We start from the raw sequence: 21,869 nt of genomic DNA on the forward strand, positions 1-21,869 counted from the left end.
ACACGCTCGGCTGTCCGAACGGACAACCGACATAGCCGACACCCAGCCGTGGTCACGCCCCAGCCCGGCCGCACAAAACCCTCGGGCCCTGACCCCAATGGTCTATACCCGTAAACCATCCCTGCGACCGCCAGGCTAACCAGTGGGATTAGGCTAAGTCCGGCCCATACCGGAACCTGTGGTCGTACTAAAGTAAGCTAGGTGAGATGTCAAAAAAACTCGATCCTTATGGTTCACCAGGGCAGCAACCATCCCTCAACATATCAACTCGAGCCTACCACCACGGTAGCACTCACCTGCCAGTCTACCACCACGGTAGCGCCGGCTCCAGCATACCCAGCTGCCCCGGTCTCAGCCAGATCCCTTCGTATCCTATTCTCAGTTCTGGATATGCATGACTACTCAGATGCATGCATGAGCACACTCAATCACTCAATTACTGGTATATGTAATCGATCCTAGACCCAGGCTACAGCTAACCGTCCTCACATGGATGCAACCGCTCACGTAGGGGTCGATGAAACTTGCCTTCGCTTGCGTACGCGTCGTCGGCGGCGGCTTCCTGCTCGTGGTACGGGTCTTCTGGCTCCTTGGCAGGCTCCTCCTCGGTCACTCCGTGATCTACGGGCGAGAACGGCACAACCGGCAAACAAACACAAGCAAGCAATAAAATAAGCTCAAATGTAGATGAAAATAGGAGGAATAGATAATATGATTTGGGGAGAGTTTAGAAAAAAGAGTTTCGTGAAAAGGAGTTGATATGAAGGAGATATTGAGTTTACAGTATTGATTGGTAGAATGATTTGGATTAAGTGCTCACGGCCTGGGGGTGTTTTGGGCCTTTATTAGTGGAGTTAATGGTCAGGGGAGCTGCCTGCCATCTCACCTTGGCGCGGAACAGCTCGAGGAAGAGGATCAATTGTTGGAGCTTCGTCTCGTGAGTGAGCTGGGCTCGGGAAGAGTGGTTTAGCTAGCGGAGCGAAGTGGCTCGGTGCGCTTGGGCTGGTGACGGGGCTCGTCACGGCCTTGCTCCTTTTATAGGCGAGGAGAGCAGGAGCGGTGTTGCGCAAGGACGGCGACGGCGTGGGCTGTGGCAGCTCGTCGTCAACGCGAACAGTGGCAGTGCTGAAGGCGCGAGCGCCGAGGCGGCAAAGCCGGCGAGGGCGCTGCAGCGGCGTGGGCGAGGTGGGGACGTGGGGGTGGGCGGCACGGCATGGTGCCGGCGGTAGTGCGCGGTCCCGTCGTGGGGCCGGCGTGTCGCGCGTGCGCGAGCGAGGGCGAGCGGGTGAGGCGGTTCGGCGGAAAAAAGATCTCGGCCGGCACTGTTCGTGGCGACCCCGATTTTTTTAGCGAGGTGGGTGCTGCCATGACGGGTCTTTTCAAGGTCAATGGTGTGGGTACTCTATGCCTTTCAGGGAATGATGAAGTTATGGCAAAGGAGTTAGGCGCTGTCATGATTGTCTGGGAATTATGGCATGGTACGGTGACTTGAGAGGCTTTTATGGAAAGAGACGAGATGATTTTTGTCGTGGGTGCAAGCATGCGTATGCTGGTTACTAGAGGGAACGAATGTACTAACGCAAGGCAAGAGTATAAAATAGTTTACCTAGTAGTTATGTAACACCTCATATAACGTTAGTATTATTTTACGTTACTAGTTTAATTGCAACATAAGTTTTATTTTAGTGATTGTTGGAAATTGAGGTGGCCCTACTAAGTTGAGGATCTACACCAACTCATTTCAGAGTCGGTCAGCTTCTAGTTACTTAGTGTACCGGGTCCTTTTGACGGCAGAGCCGCCTTTTGCTCCCGGGAGGCAGAGCCTACCAACAGATGAAGCTGGCTTCCGGTTGGCAGAGCCAACCTTCGATGAAGCCCAGACCCTTTTGTGATCCCGGGTGGCAGAGCCAACCTTCGATGGATCACAACTTATACACTAAGTGCTTAAATTTAACCGGAAGACTAACACTTATAAGACGCTTACCTTATTGAAGGAACAAAGGAACACACACCTAGCACACTCTACCTATGCTCACTTCTACCCTGCCCTTGGATGTGTGTGGGATGGAGTGGAGTAGTATGGCATGGCAAGGGGTGGCACCCTCCTTATATAGGCACCCATACCCTCTTGGATGAGTGACACTTGTCACAATCTAGAAAGCTCCATACAAATATCTAAGTTCCCTACAAATATCTAATTCTAGAAAATTCTAAATTTTACCATGACAAGAAAATATCCAAGCTTCTTGTCTTCTTATGATTCTTGTGAAACATTCTAGAACCTTGTCATGGTGACTAAAATTATGCCATTGTTTATCCTTATTTTTATAGAACCTTCTAGAATTTTGCATTATAAATTTCAACACTCCCCCCTTAAGCGTGATGAAAACTGGGATGTTACAACCCAGTGGTCAAATTACTGATCAATTGATAAAAAATTACTAAAGCGAATTACTATATTAATCGCTGTGTTCGCTTGGCTGTGGTTGATGGCTGGTACTGATTTGTTATGAGAGAACAGTACTGTTGACTGGCTGGTAGCTGGTGGCTGGTGCTGATTTAGTATGGGAGAACAGTACTACTGGCTGGTTAGCTGACAAGCCAAACGAACACAGCGATTACTGAACCACAATGAGTAAAAAGTGTCAGTAATTGTGCGTAATAGCTATTACTAAGATTTTGTTTAGTAATTGGTGTAGTAAACCTAAGATGTAGAATAACACATGGGCAAGTAGTGTCTAAACTTATACCTATTATATTCACATTTGACATATCTTTAATATGATACCAATATTTTTAATATTTGATAATATTTCAAGTGGAATTGATGGTCAAAGTTTATTTCTAAAGTCTTGTCCAAATGCTACACGAAGAAAAGGTTGCGTCATGTTGAGAAATGTACTCGTGAAAGGGGTCAGGTTACGGTCTTGCTGTTTGAATTTGAAACATGCTTGCGCGGGCGCAGGAGACTCGTAGCGCCGTGTCGGTGTGAACGTCCCGTCGTGCCAGCTGCTCATTTCTGACCCGCGCAAGGCGAAGCCAAGCGCGCGTCGGGCTCGCGGAACGCACCCCTGTCCCTGTGCGCGAGACCACTTGGCACGCGACGCGACTCGTTGATTCGTCGCTCCACCCATCGAGAAGGAGCCGGTGGGCCCGCCCCGTTCGGAACCGTGACCCTGGCGTCCGGGCCCCACGGCCCCGACCCCCTTCATTTTTCCTCATCCCATCCCCATCCCATTCAATCCATCGGCAGCATCATCACCACCCGGTGGGAAGAAGGCCCCGCCTCCGCCCTCGCGGAAGAGACGCGGGCTCTCGAACGAACCCGTCCCCATCCCTTCCCTCTTCCCGAACCACCGGAGCGCGGCGGCGCGGCGCGAGACACCTTCGCGGCCTCCGACAACCCCCCGCCTCAGCCGACCCGGCCCACGGGTAAGCCTACTCGCCCCGCTCGCGATTTTCCGCGGCGCGATCTCTCGTGTCCCCTCGGATCGGGCGAGTCGCTGCGGAATCTGCTGCTCGTTGCTTTGGCCTAGGGTTGTGAGGAGAGGTGCGTGGTCACGGTGGTCTGTAGAGCGGCCGATCTCTGATGGGAGTGAGCGGCCTGTTTGTTTCCCTGTGATTGTTGATCTGCACGGCTGGTGCCGTTCGAGATCAGTTAGATTTGAGGAACCCCAGCCGGCACCCGCAATCTGTGCGGGATTAAGTCCTCCTGCGCCAGAATTTCGGTGCTGCTGTTCACCGAGACCTAATAATTAATTAATCTGCTGTTCCTGTGGCCTGTGCGCAGGGGGGGAGCGTGCCTTCGATCGCGGGCGCGGCAGCTGATGGGAGCCTAGATTCCGGGAAGGACAAGGTAATCCACACCCAGGAACGCGTCATCCCGCGGCCGAGTGGGTCACGCAAAGCTTGATCTGAGAATGGGGCTGTTCCGGGCGGCGTCCGGCCTGGCCCGGGTGGCGCTTCGGCGGAACCTCGCGCGCGCCGCGTCGAGCCCCTTCGCGGGCGGCGCGGCCCCCGGCGCCGCGCCCGCGCGCTACTTCCACTCCACGCGCCCGCGCAGGTTCGCCGCGCCCGCGCCCCGCGCGGTGCCGCTCTCGCGCCTCACCGACAGCTTCCTCGACGGGACCAGCAGCGTCTACCTGGAGGAGCTGCAGCGGGCCTGGGAGGCGGACCCCAACTCGGTCGACGAGTCGTGGGACAACTTCTTCCGCAACTTCGTCGGCCAGGCAGCCACCACCTCGCCAGGCCTCTCCGGGCAGACCATCCAGGAGAGCATGAGGCTGCTGCTGCTCGTCAGGGCGTACCAGGTGAGCGGACACTTGAAGGCCAAGCTGGACCCGCTGGGGCTGGAGGAGCGCCCGGTCCCGGACGTGCTGGACCCGGCGTTCTATGGGTTCTCTGAAGCGGATTTGGACCGTGAGTTCTTCCTAGGAGTGTGGAGGATGGCGGGGTTCCTGTCCGACAACCGGCCTGTGCAGACGCTGCGTTCCGTGTTGGAGCGGCTTGAGCAGGCCTACTGTGGCACCATTGGGTATGAATACATGCACATTGCTGACCGTGAAAAGTGTAACTGGCTCAGGGAGAAGATCGAGACTGTTAACCCAAGGGAGTACACCTATGATCGTCGCCAGGTCATGCTCGATAGGCTTATCTGGAGCACACAGTTTGAGAATTTCTTGGCGACCAAGTGGACCACCGCAAAGCGGTTCGGTCTTGAAGGTGCAGAGACTCTGATCCCTGGCATGAAGGAGATGTTTGACAGGGCAGCTGATCTTGGTGTAGAGAGTATTGTCATTGGTATGCCACACAGAGGCAGGCTGAATGTTTTGGGAAATGTCGTGCGGAAGCCCTTGCGACAGATCTTCAGTGAGTTCAGCGGTGGTACCAAGCCTGTTAATGAAGGGGAAGGGTTGTATACAGGGACTGGTGATGTCAAGTACCATCTAGGAACTTCGTATGATAGGCCTACCAGGGGTGGGAAACATATTCATCTGTCACTGGTTGCAAACCCGAGTCATTTGGAAGCAGTTGATCCTGTTGTTGCTGGGAAGACAAGAGCGAAGCAGTACTACTCTAATGATCGTGACAGGACCAAAAATTTGGGGGTATTGCTGCATGGTGATGGTAGTTTCTCAGGGCAGGGAGTTGTGTATGAGACCCTGCATCTCAGTGCCCTTGAGAACTACACCACTGGTGGGACAATACATATTGTGGTCAACAATCAGGTTGCATTCACTACTGATCCAAAGTCAGGGAGATCCTCACAGTATTGCACTGATGTAGCGAAAGCATTGGATGCTCCGATTTTCCACGTTAACGGTGATGATTTGGAGGCCGTGGTTCATGTCTGTGAGCTTGCTGCAGAATGGCGACAAACATTTCACTCTGATGTGGTGGTGGACATTGTATGCTACCGGCGATTTGGCCATAATGAAATCGACGAGCCCTCCTTCACCCAACCTAAAATGTACAAGGTATAGGTTCTTCTTCGTTTCACTTGTTAAGATCTGGCAAAAATTTATGCATACTATGTCTTCAAAGATTTAGCTGTACTGAATCCTGATTCTTCCTGTACCATTTGAGTAATGATATCTCTTGTACTCCATCTAGTTATATGCTGAAGGAGGAAAAAGAACTGTGTTCTGAGTATTTTAGTTTGTATCTTTTGGTATCACAATAAGAAGAATTAATATAAAGTTCAAAATTAATAGTGATTCTGAATAATCAAATTTTGTTTAGTTTTGGTTTTGGTGTTACCCTTGTCACTGTCAATTATGCCCCTTCACATCTGAGAAGTTTTTCTCTATCCGTACCAGGTGATCCGGAACCATCCAAGTGCGCTTGAGATTTATCAAAATAAGCTGTTAGAATCTGGGAAGATCTCGAAGGAAGATATTGACAGGTTAAACAAGAAGGTCAGCACTATACTGAATGAGGAATTCAAGAACAGCAAAGACTATGTCCCCAACAAGAGGGACTGGCTTTCAGCTTACTGGACTGGGTTCAAGTCACCAGAGCAGATTTCACGTATCAGAAACACTGGGTAAATAGCTCCTCTCTTGCGGAGTTCTTTGTTTTCTGTTTCTCTCCAGATTTTGAGTATTCTTTGTGTTGGAAAAAATCACTTTAAGTACCCTTCATGCAATACATTTCATTGCAACCTGCAGTGTCAAGCCGGAGATTCTAAAACGTGTTGGAGAAGCCATGACTACTCTGCCAGAAAATTTCAAGCCTCACAGGGCTGTGAAGAAGATTTTTGATCAGCGGCGTCAGATGATTGAGACTGGAGAAGGCATTGATTGGGCAGTGGGTGAAGCACTTGCTTTTGCTACTCTTATAGTTGAGGGGAACCATGTCAGGTTAAGTGGTCAGGATGTTGAGAGGGGTACATTCAGCCACCGTCATTCTGTCATCCATGACCAGGAAACTGGAGAGCGGTACTGCCCGCTCGACAATCTTGTTATGAACCAAGATGAAGAGCTTTTTACTGTGAGCAACAGGTATGAATTCAGATGTACCAAATTATTCCAGTTAGATTCTAAAGGAAACATGAATATTATTTATTATAACCGGATATGCCCACAGACCCAGCTAATTGTGTTGGCTGCATAGTGGATTTCTTTTTCCACATATTGAGTAAAATTAAAATTTTCAAAACAAGGCATTGCATGTTCACATGTAAACAATGTAAGGTTAAATTATGTTGTAATATTATTGGTGGTCATTGTTCGACGGCTGACATATGGCTTTGAGACTTTGATGTACTATGTTTTCTGTTGCTGTCAATAATTCTAGAAATGAAATACATCTGATCATATATACTTTAAAACTAAACAATGGTGCATCAAACATAGTGAAGGCTCGGATGTCAGGCTCTACCTTTGGTACTGTTAGTCGTAGAGTTGTACTACCTACTTACTGTTGAGCCTGGGTAGGTGGGTTTTGTCTATCAATATATCAGTAGTTTAATTTGAACATCTGAGATAGTGCTATAGGTTTGTACTGGTGAATCGAGAATCACAAGTAAAGTGCAGCAGAAAGCCAGAAACACAGGACTGGGCTATTCTAAGTTTCTAACTAATGATACTGCTAGTGTGCCTTATCTCCATGCATTGTAGGCACTGACATGATGCTGATGAGGAACAGATTATTAAATAAGCATAATGAGTACTGAGATCTAGTAATAAGATTAAAACTACCCAAATACAGGGCTGGGTGATAGAAAATTCAGTGTTAGTTTGATTAAATTGTTGATTTCCACATGCTCATTTGTCATCTTTTTCAGAATATAAGAATTTCGGAACAAAAAATTTTCCACCCTCGTAGCTGGCCAAATTAGTAGCTTTAATTTTAGATGAAGACAAGTATTGGTGCTGTCCTTTAGGAAATGAAAACCTTGAGGTTGAGAGCTGGTGTATATATGTATTTCCCTTTTAATAGTCAATCTGGCTTTCTTTGAACTGACCAGCATGCAATTATTTCAACAGTTCCCTGTCAGAATTTGCTGTTCTGGGCTTTGAGTTGGGTTACTCCATGGAGAACCCAAACTCACTGGTCCTATGGGAAGCTCAGTTTGGTGATTTTGCAAATGGAGCTCAAGTTATATTTGATCAGTTCCTGAGTAGTGGGGAGTCAAAATGGCTCCGCCAGACTGGCCTTGTCGTGTGCCTTCCTCATGGATATGATGGTCAGGGGCCTGAACATTCTAGTGCAAGACTGGAGCGCTTTCTTCAGGTACTATTTTGCATGTTCAACTGCAGGATGCAGTCACAACTACCTCTTGTGCTTGAATTAGCATCCATACACTTGAAAGGAACAATTGCAAGGCCATTTACTGTAAATTAGTGCTCCCGTGATTGGAATTTTTTTTCTCTCTCCTGTGATCGGAATCTGTTTTTTTCTCCCTCTGAAAGTACTTTGTTCCATATGTCACATGACAAACATTATCATTTACCATAAAAATGTTTGTCTTTGCTGCTTGAATGTTCTTTTATTTGTCATGAGCTCATAACTAAGCAGTTAAATACCTAAATGCAAACCTCTGTCATGGAAGTGCACCAAAATTATTCATGGTAGCTCACTGGTGACAACATTAACTTGTACTTCCTCTACTGTTGAGTTTTAACTAGGGACGGCAACACAACAATTTGCGATTTCTATATTGATGGATTTATAGTTCTAGATATTTTGCAGTTATCAGTTCTATTTTCTTTCAGAGGAATATGTTTTGGTTTAGTTCACTGATACATGTTTGAAAATACTGGAGCAAAGAGGATATTTTGAAATTTTAATTGTTGCTCTTGCAAAGTGCTAAAAGAAGGGAATAGAAATGTGATTAAGTATTTTGATTGCACATGTAGATGCTAATACTTTTTGGTTATTATATAAAACATCAACTACTTTATTGCAGATGAGTGATGACAACCCTTATGTTATACCCGAGATGGATCCAACACTGCGGAAGCAAATCCAGCAGTGCAATTGGCAGGTTGTGAATGTAACGACTCCTGCAAATTACTTCCATGTTCTCCGTCGCCAGGTGATTTTTTTTTTTTTGCAATTTTTCTCCTTCCTCCTTTGAAGCATTTTGTGGTGCCGGTGAACTGAAATATTTTCCCTCTGTTTTCTAGATACACCGGGACTTCCGGAAGCCTTTGATTGTGATGTCCCCAAAGAACCTCCTTCGCCACAAGGATTGCAAGTCGAATCTATCTGAATTTGATGATCTTGCGGGCCACCCTGGATTTGACAAGCAAGGGACACGCTTCAAGCGGCTCATAAAGGACCAGAACAATCACAAGGACCTTGAGGAGGGAATCAACCGTCTAGTTCTTTGCTCTGGAAAGGTATCTTGTCATCCTTGGCAGCTGCATTTTCGAGAAAGCAACATTCCTCTCCGGCAAGTCAGCAAGCGAGTCTTTGACCCCTTTTTTTTTTTGCTATGCTCTCAGGTGTATTATGAACTTGATGAAGAAAGAAGGAAGACGGAGCGCACTGATGTTGCCATATGTAGAGTTGAACAGCTCTGCCCGTTCCCATACGACCTCATCCAGCGGGAGTTGAAGAGATATCCAAGTATGTTTATAAGAATAAGTTGCTCGTTTTTATTCTGTTGCATGGTTCATATTCAACATGTCAAGAAATAGTGTATGCACTACTAGGATATGTTTCCCAACTGGACATTCCTCCATTTTCATTAGTATCCAGTATTGCAAGCTGGAAAGATAAACTGACATTTCATTCACCGAATCTTATTCTAATGAACAAGAAAGAAGCTGACACATGCCATCTTGCTGTGTTTCTGTTGTACAGATGCCGAGATCGTGTGGTGCCAGGAGGAGCCGATGAACATGGGTGCGTACAGCTACATTAACCCCCGCCTGCTGACGGCGATGAAGGCGCTGGGCCGGGGTAGCATCGAGGACATCAAGTACGTGGGCAGGGCCCCATCGGCGGCCACCGCGACGGGCTTCTACTCGGTGCACGTGCAGGAGCAGACGGAGCTGGTGCAGAAGGCGCTGCAGCGCGACCCCATCAACTACTCGTTCTGATTCTGATGAAAGAAATCCCCTGTAGATTCTTGGAGTAGCCCTGGAATTGGAGACCTTTTTGATTTTGATACCACTAGTACCGTAGAGAGAGCAGGTCCGAGTCATACCTGTGCAGCAGCCATTTGGTGAAGGTAAGGGAAATAATTCGTTTCGGATGTAGGGTACCGGATGAACGAAAAACTCCCGTTTTAGCGCATGTTTTGTTCTGCATCGCGTAAATTTTATAAGCTGGTAAATGTTGTTATTACAAGTGCCGGAAACATTACTTGCGGTTGAAAATTCATGTTTTTTTTATCAGAGGTGATGCGTAGATCCTGTTATTACAAGTATCAAAATATTTACTTATGGGTGAATGCGCATGATTTTTTTAAGTCATGATGCATAACTTTAGTTTAATGGCAGGATATACCAACAGTACAGCGCGAAGGCACCTGCGAAGCTGTATGCAAAAGAATCTATGAAGAGTTGAAGACCCTAGGACGCGATTGGTTGGCATTCAAATTATTCACTATGGAGATTAATTTTAGTCTTGCCATATTTTATGGCAAGAAAAATGACTACCTAATCTTAGACAAAGTTAGACAAGAATCTTAGGCCCTGAGTAGAAATTAGGCTAATTTATGGCAGCAACCAGACGATACAAGGGACTATCCATGTGGGCAGGCCACGTTGCATAATTGAACAATACCAATCGCAATGGAGTGTTATCAAAAGTTTCATATGTATTAAATAACATGCCACATCAATAATTTTACTAATTTGAAAGTGTCATTATGAGAAGAGATGAGAAAGAGTGTCATGAGATAGAAGCCAGTACAGCTACCAAGTTCTCTGGATAATAGTGCAATAAAACTATGCATTGAGACTGACCTAATGCATCAGTTACTCGGCTAGGAATTCAATGGAAACAAAATTGATGATGGTAACTTTCAAACCAGACATGTAACTAACTCTTTAAGTGTTTTTACCTCGCAAAAAAATCTTAAGTGTGTTTAATAAAATCTTTGAAATAAAACCACACTTGAGAATATCCGATCATTTTTTAATTAACGTGATTTTTTAAACATGGAACAATTTCTAGGTTCGGAGAGAATTATCATTGCAAAAGGAGAAAATTGTTTTAAAAGAAAATTATTTACAGATTTAACCAAAAAACATATTAAAATAAGGACAATTGGTACAAAAATAATATAATAACTCGCGGTACAAAAGAAAGACGTGTTCATGGTCTGCTCGAGAAGAATGAACTATTGTTCAAGTGGAGAATAATATATAAAAGGACCGAACAAGCTTGGGCTGAAAAAAATAGAACTAGGATGTATTATTGGAGGAGGAAGAGACAACGGGAAAGTAAGAGAGAGAAAGAACATGAAACCCGTAATCGGTGGGGATAACAAGATACTTCTATTTCTTCTCTCTCCTCTAAACACATCAAAATATTACACTGGAGCTGCCCGTATTACACCCGCAATCTTGTGACTAAGAGCAACTTTTTTTTTAAAAAAACAAACTGGACAGGAGAGCTGCCGATTATATATATTAAAAAAAATAAAAAGCTCAAATTAAGCAATACAACAAAAAGGATAATGCAATAACACAACACCAAGCCTCTCAACAAATATATCACGCCACTCAAATACACCCCAAACATTCATACTATAAAGGATGAAAGAATTGAATATAATTCTCACCCACTCTAATCCACCCACCCCTCTCACAAAATATTTCTTTTAGCCTAACATGGAAGAACTTAGTGCTTGACCAAATTAGGTGAGAGACAAAAACACCATCAAAGAAAATGTTTCCGTCCAAAATAAATTTTTTTGTTACCGTAATCTCATCTACCCACCTGCGTATACCCACGCTCACCTTCCGCGCCTCACTCCATCGTCCACGGATTGCATTCCTTTCTCACCCGCGTCAGTTACGGTTTCCTTCCTTCCTCCCTCTAAGGCTGCCGTCACTGGGCTACTGTAAACGTTCCTGCAGGATTGGATAGAGGAAAAAACTGCTGCAGCGCGGCCCTGCAAATGGTCCGCTACGATCCCGGACGGGGAGCTCTTCCGCCAAATGTAGCGAGATAGCGTGAGTCCGCTACCGCCCGACGTGGTGTGGGGGCCCGCGCCTCTGCTCCACTTGCCTCCACCCGCGCCAATGCTCCGCCCGCTCGCTGATTCGAGCCGTGCCGCCGCCAGTGCTAGCCATGGCCGAGAGCTCGCCATGGCCGGCCCCACCTCGCAACCGCCGCCTGGCCCGCCCGCCGAAGCCCGCCGAGCGCTCACCCGCTCGCTCCACTTCCCGGCGTTGCTCCCGCATGCCGGCCTGGGGAGGTCCGCCCACCGCCAGCCGCCCGAAAGCGCGCGCCCACCTCCTGACGCTGCGCGCCGCCCGCGCGCACGCACCCCTGCCGCCGCCGCCGGGGAGGATGGTTGCCGCTGGAGGAGGGCCGGTGAAGCCGTCCCCGCGTGCGCGCCCACCCCCACCACGCGCGCGTGCTGCTTGTGAAGCCACGTCGCCGGTCCAGCCGGCCACACCGCCCTAGCCTCCGCGCCCTCCCGACCGCTGCCGCTGGCCGCCGCACCGCTCCGCCGCTCTCTGGCCGCTGGCCGCCGCACCGCTCCGCGTGCCCTTTGGCCGCTGTCCGCCGCATCGCTGCGCCGGACCGGGAGGCCGGAGAGAGAGAGCGCAAGGGGAGGGGCAGAGACAACGGGAGGCGGGAGGCCGGAGAGGAGGGGGAAGGAAAAAGGGAGAAAAAAGAAAAGAGAAAAAAATAAGATTGTAGTTGTATTATTGAATAAAATATGAGATAGTTGTGATAGCGTAGAGGTATAGAGAAGTATGAACGACTGCGAAGAAATTGAATGTAGATTTGAAAATATCGATGATGGAATATATATACTTTAAAGAATGAATTCACAGTACGACGGGTGTCGCTGCGCCGCCTTCCCGCCCGTCGCGCCTCCCCCGCCGCACCACGCCCCCCCCCCCCCCCCGCCCCCCCGACGTGGCACCTGCCTCCGACGCCGCCGTGGTGCGTGGAGGGAAGGGACCTCGCCGTGCTGGCTCCGCCCGCCAACATCGCCGCCACACCTCCCCCGCAGGCGCACGCCGCCCCCCCCCCCCCGCCCCCCCCCCTCCCCCCGTCGCGACTGCGCCCTCACCGGATCGCGTGCTTGACGGCGCATCGCCGCCGCAGCCGCCGCCGCTCGGCTGACTGGGGCAGGACCACTCACTGGACTGGCGGCGGCGCCGCTGTCTCTGCTCGGCTGACCAGGGCAGGACGACTCCTTCCCCTCCGGCGACCTCACCCTCCACCGCACCTCAACTTCGCCCGGTCCCTGCTCACCCGTCGCCTGTTCCCTTTGGTGAGTCTGCTTTGCTTTCCTCGCTGATGCTTCTTCCTCTTGCCATTTGGTGAGTCGTGCCGGATTCAATTTGTCAGCCAAGCGGGGTCGCCTCTCCTTCGCCCTGGCAGTCGCTGCCAAATGGCTCCTTGAGTACAAACTCAGTCCATGAGAGGTGATATAATCAAATTTGTTTGGGTATATTGATTGGTCTATTGAAATATCAAAACACTAGGAGAATGTCATTTTACCTAGCTTGAGTGAATATATAGGTTATTGTCCTCAGAAATACTGGCACCCATGACCCATCTGGAATATTGGTTCAGTTATCTCAGAGACCCAGAAGCACCTAAAGATGCAATAAAAGCTCTTATTTTGTACCCCCTAGAATTGTGAAATAATCTCCCTAAACCTAGAGCTTGTGTGATGAGCCTTCACTCCTGTCTTAACATCATCAAGATTAGGCAACCCAAGGTGCTTCTTTGGTGTTACGAAACGCTTTGTGATTAAGCAAATTGCCATGGTCAGTACTCTGTTGCAGCCTTGCTGGGTGGTTTTTCTTACTTTTTAGCCATGCCTCTTCACTTTTACGCTTTGTGCTCTTGTCATTGACTCCACAAACGGACAGTTCATAAAGACAGTACATGGTAAATTTCCTGGTTGGTTAAGTTGTTAGCTCCAACACTTTTTAGAGCATCTTCTTGCTGCGTAAGATCGTGGGTTTACATCTGGTAAGCTTACTCCATTTCGATTTTCAATAGATTAGCACTTTCAAGCTTTTAATTGTTGCTTCCATAAAATAGGTGATGCAAGTCCTCTAGCAAATCAAGGCTTGGAGGAAAGTCGTTCCTTTTCAGGCATACTTAATAGTTCTTTCTCATCTTTGCATAACGATAATTTTCAGTAACGAAACTTGGTACTTGGTTTTTTTAGTGTACTTTCAAAGTTTCTGGTAGCAATTGGTTTATTCTAGAAAAATAGGTGGCAGCACTATGTAGGATGTGTGGTTCTTGGAAAAAAGTTTGAGTATCTGATTAGCTTTGCATTTGTTTTTATCAGTAGACCTATAAAGCTACTGATTTATCATTCCAAGTAATTCCACCTTTGCTCACATTAGTAGTCTAAATTTTATTAGAATGTGCTTATGTTCAGGCTCACAACAGATCGAGGTGCTTGCTTGTTCAAATTTCTAATACATGCACTACTACTGACAATGTTTCCATGTGTGTTGAGTCACCATTTTATTGCCACCCTGCATATTTGAGTACCGGAACATCTATGGTCTAAGCTGGTCAATTGTTGGTTCTGTTACAACCAACAGCGATGCCCCCCTCCTCATCCATTTTGCCTAGCTTCATCCAGGTACTTCATTTGGGCACATAATTGTCTTTGCTAATTTTCCATACTATAAAAGTTGGAGTGGAGGTGGTTGGTGGGTTGTCCTAATCCAGAAGCTGGTTACAGGTATGATGGTTTCTGTTAAGAATTTGAGTTGCCGCTTAGACTTCTCAGTACCATTTATGCGAGTGTGTCCTAGAAAAGCACTAGGAGTTTCGGCAATTGGGCATGAGAGGGAAGTGTCTGTGTGGTTGTCACACCCATGTAGTAAGCTTGTTTCAAGAAACTAAAAGAGAAAGTTGGTGTGCCTGAGCAATTACTGCATACGCCTTAATATTGGTGGAACATAGAGGTGGTAGCCTGATAGGTAAAATTAAAAAATCCAATAGCTGCATGGACGACAAGGACTTTGTATCTATAATGGCTTGCACTTTGTGTAAAATAATAGGATTGGTGTATAATGGATTGTATTGCATTGAGGCCTTGGCCGGTATATATAAGAGTACAAGACTTGGGGGGCAAAGCTCCCCGGGATACATATGGTAGTCTACGATACGTATATCTATAACTACCAAATATACTCTAATACCCCCCGCAGTCACAGCGGGAGCACCGCAGACGGTGAGACTGAAGAAGAAGCCGAAAGCAGGGGCCAACGGATTAACATCCCCCCGCAGTCATAACGTCGGTGTGGTGCGGATGCTGCGATTGGAGAGAAAACCGGCGAGTAACTCATGCGGATGGTAGCCCTTTGTGCCGATGTCGAGGTAGCCAAGCTGGAGGGTGAGGAGCCATGGTCGAAGATGCCGTGCATAGGATAGACGTGGTCGAAGTAGAGCTGTCGAGGTTGCCGAAGACGAGGTAGCCGCATAGGAAGCCGCGGGCGCACGAGGAGGCGCCATGGTGGCGGTGTAATGGAGAAGACGCCGAAGACGAAGATGGCGACACGTCGAGGCAGTCGTAGAGGGAGCGATGCCGAAGTCGATGTAGTTAGGCCATCGGGCGACACATGCCCGGGTTTGCCAGGCTCGGGAATGCGCCGGGGACGATGGGCACGCACCGGTGTTGCCAATACCGTACGTGCAAGGGAGGATGCACAACCAGACGCCGTTGTCGGGGGGACCAGTAGAGAAGGCCTCCATGGCGGTCGCAGGCGCAGAAGAAGGCGAGGTAGAAGATGCCAACGCCTGCTGTTGCTGGAGTAGACGAAGTAGTCGGGGACGAGATGGCGACGCTGGCGACGTGGTTGTGCTAGACGAAGCGAGGAGGGGAATCCGAACTGTCCAGCACAAGGCCGAATGATCCGGATGGCGCGGCGGCGGTGCTCGAAGGAGATGGCGAAAAACTCGTACAGCTTTACGAAAGACCATGCGCGAAGTGCGCAACGACGAGTCAACAATGAGGTCGTCGACGTGGTCGGCGGCAGTGAGGAAGGAACGGCGGAGAAGACCATGGGGTGACACCACTGCTGCCCAAAGAGGCGATGCAGCGGCAGCCCTCCCCCTCCGTGCTCGGTGAAGGAGCGCGCTCGATGAGGACGGACGTCACGGGAGCCAGGTGGATCACGCACGTCGGCTGATCAGACCGAGTAGCGTGAGGCGAGACGACGGTGGGCGAAGTCGGCGAAGGCGTCCCGATCGGTGGAGGCGACGACGAGCCGGCGGAGGACGACACACGGACGAAGCGGCGAGGTGGGCGGTGCAGACGGGCGTCCCCTAGGGCGCCGTCCATCTTGCCATGCCACATAGTCGTAGTCGAGGAAGAAGCCGGTGAAGTCGAAGCCGATGTTGAAGTAGAGGCGCGAGGTCGACAGGCGGTGGGCGACTCAATCTCGATCAGTGATTGAGTAAAAGAGCAGAGAAATTAACCAAAACAAACTAGCAGCAATTACTCGTGTAGAACCTCCGGGTGTTCGCAGCACCGGACTCCCCTTACCCTCTTATCTCTTTCCTCACCACGGCACCATAGTGCACGAGAGAAAAGAGCCAGAGGGGCGAGGGAGAGAACAGAGGGGCGGAACCGGCGGCCGAGACGACAGAGGGGCCCGACAGGGAGGAGTCCCGCCGCCGGCGGATCCCCGCCAGGGAGGAGCCACGCGAAGGGAGTGCAGAGCCGCTCGCCATGAGGCGACGGCGGGGCCGAGGTGGAGGCGCATGGCCGGCCGCGGCCGCTGACGGGCCAAGGCCTGGCGGATCGGAGGCAGGTTGAGGCAGCGGGGTAGATGGTCGTGGCGGAGCGGATCCACTGATAGTGGAGGAAACCGGCGCGGATCCAGATCCGCCAGGGGACGAGGCGGATCCAGATCCGCCAGGGGACGAGGCGGATCCAGATCCGCCAGATCCCTCCGGTCGTGGGGACGGACGGGGGTGGACGGCGGATCCTGCCGGCAGTGAAGGCGGTCGAGGGCGGAGGTCAGCGCGATGGAGTCTGGCGCAACGGTCCGCCCGCGACCAGAAGAGGCTGGCGCGGATTCGCCGGAGGAAGCAGGGGTGGCGGAGCCGGACCGCCAGCGGTGGTTCCCGCCAGGGGAGGAGGGAGGCCAGCGTACGACGACACCGGGTGAGTTCATCACGATCTGTTGCTGCTGGACGACCTTCTATGACGACGGCGGATCGATTCGATTGACCGCACAGACGGGGAGGGCGCTGCCCCGACGGAGGTCATGGGCGACCTCCCCGGGGGCGCGCTAGGAGGCCGTCGAGGGGGCGCGCAGAAGGCGCGCCGTGGGGGACGACCGGCGACGCGAGGAAGGCAGGGGCGTGGGTGGCGGCAGCGGAAGGTTTAGCCTAGGATCTCAAACCCTAATCTCGTGATCGTGATACCATGTAGAATAATAAGATTGGTGTATAATGGATTATATTGCATTGAGGCCTCGTCCGGTATATATAAGAGTACAAGACTTGGGGGGCAAGGCTCCCCGGGATACATATGGCAGTCTACGATACGTATATCTATAACTATCAAATCTACTCTAATACTTTGAAGGCATCTGCTGGTTATCCTCTTGTCTAACCTCCAGTTTTTGTTTCAGAGGTGACAATGCAATTGTTTAATTAGACTATGGCTATAATAGTACATCGATGAATTTGTTTTACCATTCTTCCCTATATTATTTTTTTAAGTGATCACCAGGTCTTAATATTCCTTTTTTTAAAGTGATGGACATGTTCTGTTTGAAGCAACAAATCCCACTATCATGGTTGTTGCGCAACACACATCGCCTACATTTTCAGGAAATCAATATTGCACCAGCAATGTTGGTTCCGGATTTGGCTCCTGCAAGATCAGTAAGAGAGGCTATACAAGAAGTCAAAATGGTCCATGTATGTTTCCATCTTTCATGAATAATGAGTTTAATTCATGGCATTTCCAGCTTGTCTGCAACCTGCACACAATTTCCCTGATATTGTTCTTGTATCTCTATTTTTCTCAGACCCTGATATGCTGGAGGTAGGGAATGGTGGCATGGCTTTTTCAGAGTATCGCTCACATTTTAGCATCTAGGCTCTCATGAAGTGTTCATGAAGACTGGACCAATTTTGTCAGTCACATTCGGTTACTACTTCATCAGTCATTAATGGGGTATACTTGGGTAGTGGAATAAACCGAACAGTCTTGTAAAATAAAAAATACTAATTTTATTGCTCAAAATCTGTCTTTTTATATCTGATTGATGACTAATGTCTTGTGTGACTGCTCTCCTGAATCACTGTACATTTATTGTAAACTTGCTTATGACCCATGTTTTTAGTGCTCAAACCACAACATTGATAATATATCTGGATTTTTTCTTCTGCTTGTAATATTAATGATTTAACAAATTATGATAAAGATAATAAATGCTATATAAGTCTTTAAGAAAAACTAGATCAGAGGGAGAAGAGCCTCTCTGGGACTAGAAGAGTCCTGAAGTTCGGCTTGACACCCGTGAAAATTTTAAATACCTTTTCTTTAAACACGTCTGTGGCACGTGAATCACCATTCTATTTATTAACAGAAAATAATATAGATCAAATGAACCTAGAGGACTATGGACCGGATGGTACATAAGACGATGAAGCACGTGTATTTCATCACTGAGTTGGCTGCTAATCTGTTTGAACTGACTAACAGTAATAACTTTTGCTTCATAAATAATTAATTATGTTCAGTATGAATATGCTGGAGATCCAGATATTGGCTCCAAACATGTACAAGGATCCCATTGGTGCGATGGACATGAACACATGCAGTGCATGGTGGGAGCCAGATGTATATATGGGCCATATTCGCTGGAGTGCTGTTGCATTCATGGGCCGGTGAATGAACAACCCAATTTTTTTCTTATTATTTACTTGCATTTTATAATGTTTTTCTTAGTGGAGTTCAGTGATGTAGCATGTTTGGATTCTAAAGGAGCCAAATCTACAGTGAAGTACTTGTATGACTACGATGGGCGGCTCGAGTCATTACGAAATGCAGTCTGTAGATTCTTACAAGTTGCTCAATTAGATTTTATTTATATTGCATTGCTATATGTACAAATAAATAAAGTAAATGTTAGTAGTATTGATGCAATCCAATCATTTTTAAACACGTGTCTATGATACGTGCATCTCCACTTGAAGCTAAAAATCCAGACAATACGCACCACTTAGTCCTTGCGAACTCCACAACTCAAACATCATCATTAGCCGCCACTAGGCTGTTACATTATTCACTATATGGAGACTCACCTCAACTAGGTTCATGTACTATCGCATCTTGTAGATCATCAACATCTTCCCCAACCAATACCGATTGGGGCATTGTCCATCGCCTCAACCTTGTTATCATTAAGGTTGAAATCTCATTTAGAGCAGCATCCACATGTAGGGACCCATTGAACATGTCAACAAACTCTTACAGTGCAACCTCAGTTGGGGCAGCCTCATTATTTAAAATACCAAACTTACGACAAAGGTTTCGCTGTGCTCACTGCATTTGAGTCATCGGGCGTGCGGTGGAGCGGCGTGCGCTGCATCATACCGATGACATGTCGAAAGTCCGTCGCCAGAAGTTGGAGTTGGTGCTGGATCTCTTCATGGTGCTGGTGCCACCTGAGCAACAGGCTGCTGCAGCAACGGCTGAGGAGGTGTTTTTATTTTGCCTGTTTTTATTTTGTACAGGGCGGCCATGCAACCCGCAACTTGGTTGTTTGCGGCATCCTCGGTAGTGTTTGATGCAGATTCTTTTGCTAATGTAGAATCCATCGAGGAGGTGTTTTTATTTTGCCTGTTTTTATTTTGTACAGACGCTGAGATAGTATGGTGCCAGAAAAAGCTGATGAACATGGTGTTGACGCAGTTCTGATCAACACACAAGTGCTAGAACACGCGGATCGCAACAATCAGTCACCAGCAAAATCCCACGATGACCGGTCAGACCGGTCACGCCAACCGGTCAGACCGGTCACGCCAACCGATCAGACCGGTTGGACACTGAGAACCCGCGAAGATATAGAACTTCAAGCTTGGAAGAGACCCCGTCCGAGCTTGAAGACCTAGGGTTGTTCTGGAGTCGGCATGCCATCTAGAATGCCCTCAGACGCCGTAGAGACACAAAAAGAATAGCTAGAGATTGAAAAAGATAGAGTTTGATTAAAAAGTAGATTGAATGGTTCGATTGTGGACCTTTATATTTATCGGCCGGGAAGAACGTACACCTTCCAAATCGAGTTATAAAAAATTACAGATCTTGCTTGACTTGAACTAAACATACCTAGATCGGTTTGACCGGTCAGCCTTGATATTTGCCAATTTTAACTGCCAACGCATAGAGCTACATCAACCCCCGCCTGCTAACGGCGATGAAGGCGCTGGACCGAGGTCGCATCGAGCACATACATACGTGGGCAGGGGCCCGTCGGCAGGGCCCCGTCGGCGGCCACTGCGACGGGCTTCTACTCGATGCACGTGCAGGAGCAGGGCCTGTTTGCGAAACGTTTGGCAAAACAACTTCACCTGTTGGATTGATGTTGTAAAATGTCTAAATTACCCTTCTCTATATTTTTTTCCTTTTCTTTCTTTTCTTTTTTTCTCCTTTCCTTTTTTTCCTCCCATTCTCTTATCCATTCGGCCGCCTCCCCCATCATCATCTCTCCTTCCTCACGAGTCACGCCGCCTCCAGCCCTTTCGCGTCCTCCAGTCGCTAGTTCGGCCATCGTCAACGGCGCTGGACTCCCCCGATGCCCGCAGCAGCCAGCACCAACCGGTCTCCTGTGGCCCGCCGCCGGCCTCCCGCCCTGCCTCGCCCAGTCTCCCACCACCGGCCTGCCCCGCTCCGCCCGGTCTCCCGCCGCCAAGCTCCTGCTCGATCTCCCGGCTGCGCCAGGGGCACAGGCTCCCCCTGCCGCCGGCCTCCCGCCCCGCCGCGCCTCGGGGCCATGGTCTCCGCCGCCGCCGCCTCCGGCGTGGTCCGCTGCAGCCCGGCCTCCGTGAGGAGACGCAGCGCGCAGGCGGGGGGCAAAGGTGGCAGGTGGTCTCGCGGAGCTCCCGGAGCTGCGCGGAGCCACGTTTTTGTGGCTTCGGCTCGCCCAAACCGCTCCAGTCAGCGGGATTTTAGGGAGCTCCAACGTCGAAGCCGTTTTGGAATCACCGTTTGGGAGGGCTTCGCCTAGAGCCGCTCGAGGAGCCACGCAAGGAGCCCTCCCAAACGGGGCCGCAGACGGAGCTGGTGCAGAAGGTGCTGCAGCGTGACCCCATCAACTACCCGTTCTGATTCTGATGAAAGAAACCCCCCGTAGATTCTTGGTGTAGCCCCAGAATTGGAGACCTTTTTTATTTTGATACCACAAGTACCGTAGAGAGAGCAGGTCTGAGTCATACCTATGCATATGTGTGGGTCTGAGTCATACCTATGCATATGTGTGGGCAGAATACCCGAAACCTGTATCCAAAAAACCCGAGCCTGAAACCCAAAAATTTGAAACCGAAAAACTTGAGCCCAAAAAACCCAAATCCTAATTCAGGTTCCATCCCACGATATTCGAAATTATTACGGGTAATTCGGGTATTAGGCCACGGTACCCGAACTACCAAAATACTCGAACAACAGGCCAACCCAAAAATATCATTCATCCTAGCCCACTCATATTTCCAGCCCAGCCCATCAAACCCCTTCCTAACTCTAACCCTGGCCAGCTCTCATGCCCCCAGCTCCCCATGCCGCCGTTGCGCCCACCCCGTGCGCTGCCCAATGCCATCCTCGGTCCTCGCCCCTCAACGACTCGACGCCCTCGCCCCACCGCCTCCCCCGCCAGCCGCCGGTGCAGTCGCCACTGCCGCCCGCCGACCCGACGTCCCCGCCCCCGCTGGTCTCAATGGCGCCTCCTTGCCACACAACGGCCTGACACCCCCGCCCCGCCCCTGCCAGTCTCTAGCTCTCCGCGGTGCCTCGCCTCCTTGTCCCCCGACGGCCCGACGCCCCCAGCCCCGCCTCTGCCCTCGCCGGTGGTGCAGTCGGCGCCGCCGCGCCGCCGACGCCCCCGCCGGTCTCGACGTCGCTGGTCGAGCTGCCACCGCGGGCTGGTCGAGCTGCCACCGCGGGCTGGCCGAGCCGCCGCCACTGCTCAAGCTGCAGCGCTGCAGCTTCGTGTAGTTCGGGGTTGCCCGAA

General features: G+C 49.6%; 2 protein-coding genes and 1 long non-coding RNA gene across 4 annotated transcripts; all 3 read left to right on the forward strand.

Annotated features, from left to right (window-relative positions):
* Positions 1 to 3,277: 3,277 nt before the first annotated feature.
* Positions 3,278 to 9,851, forward strand: LOC120683574 (2-oxoglutarate dehydrogenase, mitochondrial-like). The gene is made up of 9 exons (XM_039965663.1): positions 3,278 to 3,432; positions 3,792 to 5,477; positions 5,820 to 6,046; positions 6,171 to 6,503; positions 7,491 to 7,737; positions 8,414 to 8,542; positions 8,634 to 8,849; positions 8,955 to 9,078; positions 9,316 to 9,851. Exons 2-9 carry the CDS (start codon positions 3,921 to 3,923, stop codon positions 9,552 to 9,554), a joined length of 3,072 nt encoding a protein of 1,023 aa, XP_039821597.1. The 5' UTR covers positions 3,278 to 3,432; positions 3,792 to 3,920; the 3' UTR covers positions 9,555 to 9,851.
* Positions 9,852 to 12,732: 2,881 nt separating this feature from the next.
* LOC120682490 lies at positions 12,733 to 18,012 on the forward strand. 2 transcript variants are annotated; one of them, XR_005678475.1, is made up of 4 exons: positions 12,733 to 12,919; positions 12,997 to 14,362; positions 17,393 to 17,559; positions 17,670 to 18,012. It is a non-coding gene; the product is annotated as an uncharacterized LOC120682490 (long non-coding RNA). The 2 variants fall into 2 exon arrangements; XR_005678474.1 differs by having other exon boundaries at positions 12,736 to 14,362.
* A 2,429-nt stretch (positions 18,013 to 20,441) lies between these two features.
* LOC120681071 (translation initiation factor IF-2-like) lies at positions 20,442 to 20,974 on the forward strand. Its single transcript, XM_039962615.1, has 2 exons — positions 20,442 to 20,724; positions 20,874 to 20,974. The coding sequence occupies exons 1-2, from the start codon at positions 20,442 to 20,444 to the stop codon at positions 20,972 to 20,974; spliced, it is 384 nt and encodes a 127-aa protein (XP_039818549.1).
* The last annotated feature ends 895 nt before the right edge of the window (positions 20,975 to 21,869 follow it).

Source organism: Panicum virgatum, chromosome 7N, assembly GCF_016808335.1.
Source record: "Panicum virgatum strain AP13 chromosome 7N, P.virgatum_v5, whole genome shotgun sequence".
In the NCBI taxonomy this organism is placed as follows: Eukaryota; Viridiplantae; Streptophyta; class Magnoliopsida; order Poales; family Poaceae; genus Panicum; species Panicum virgatum.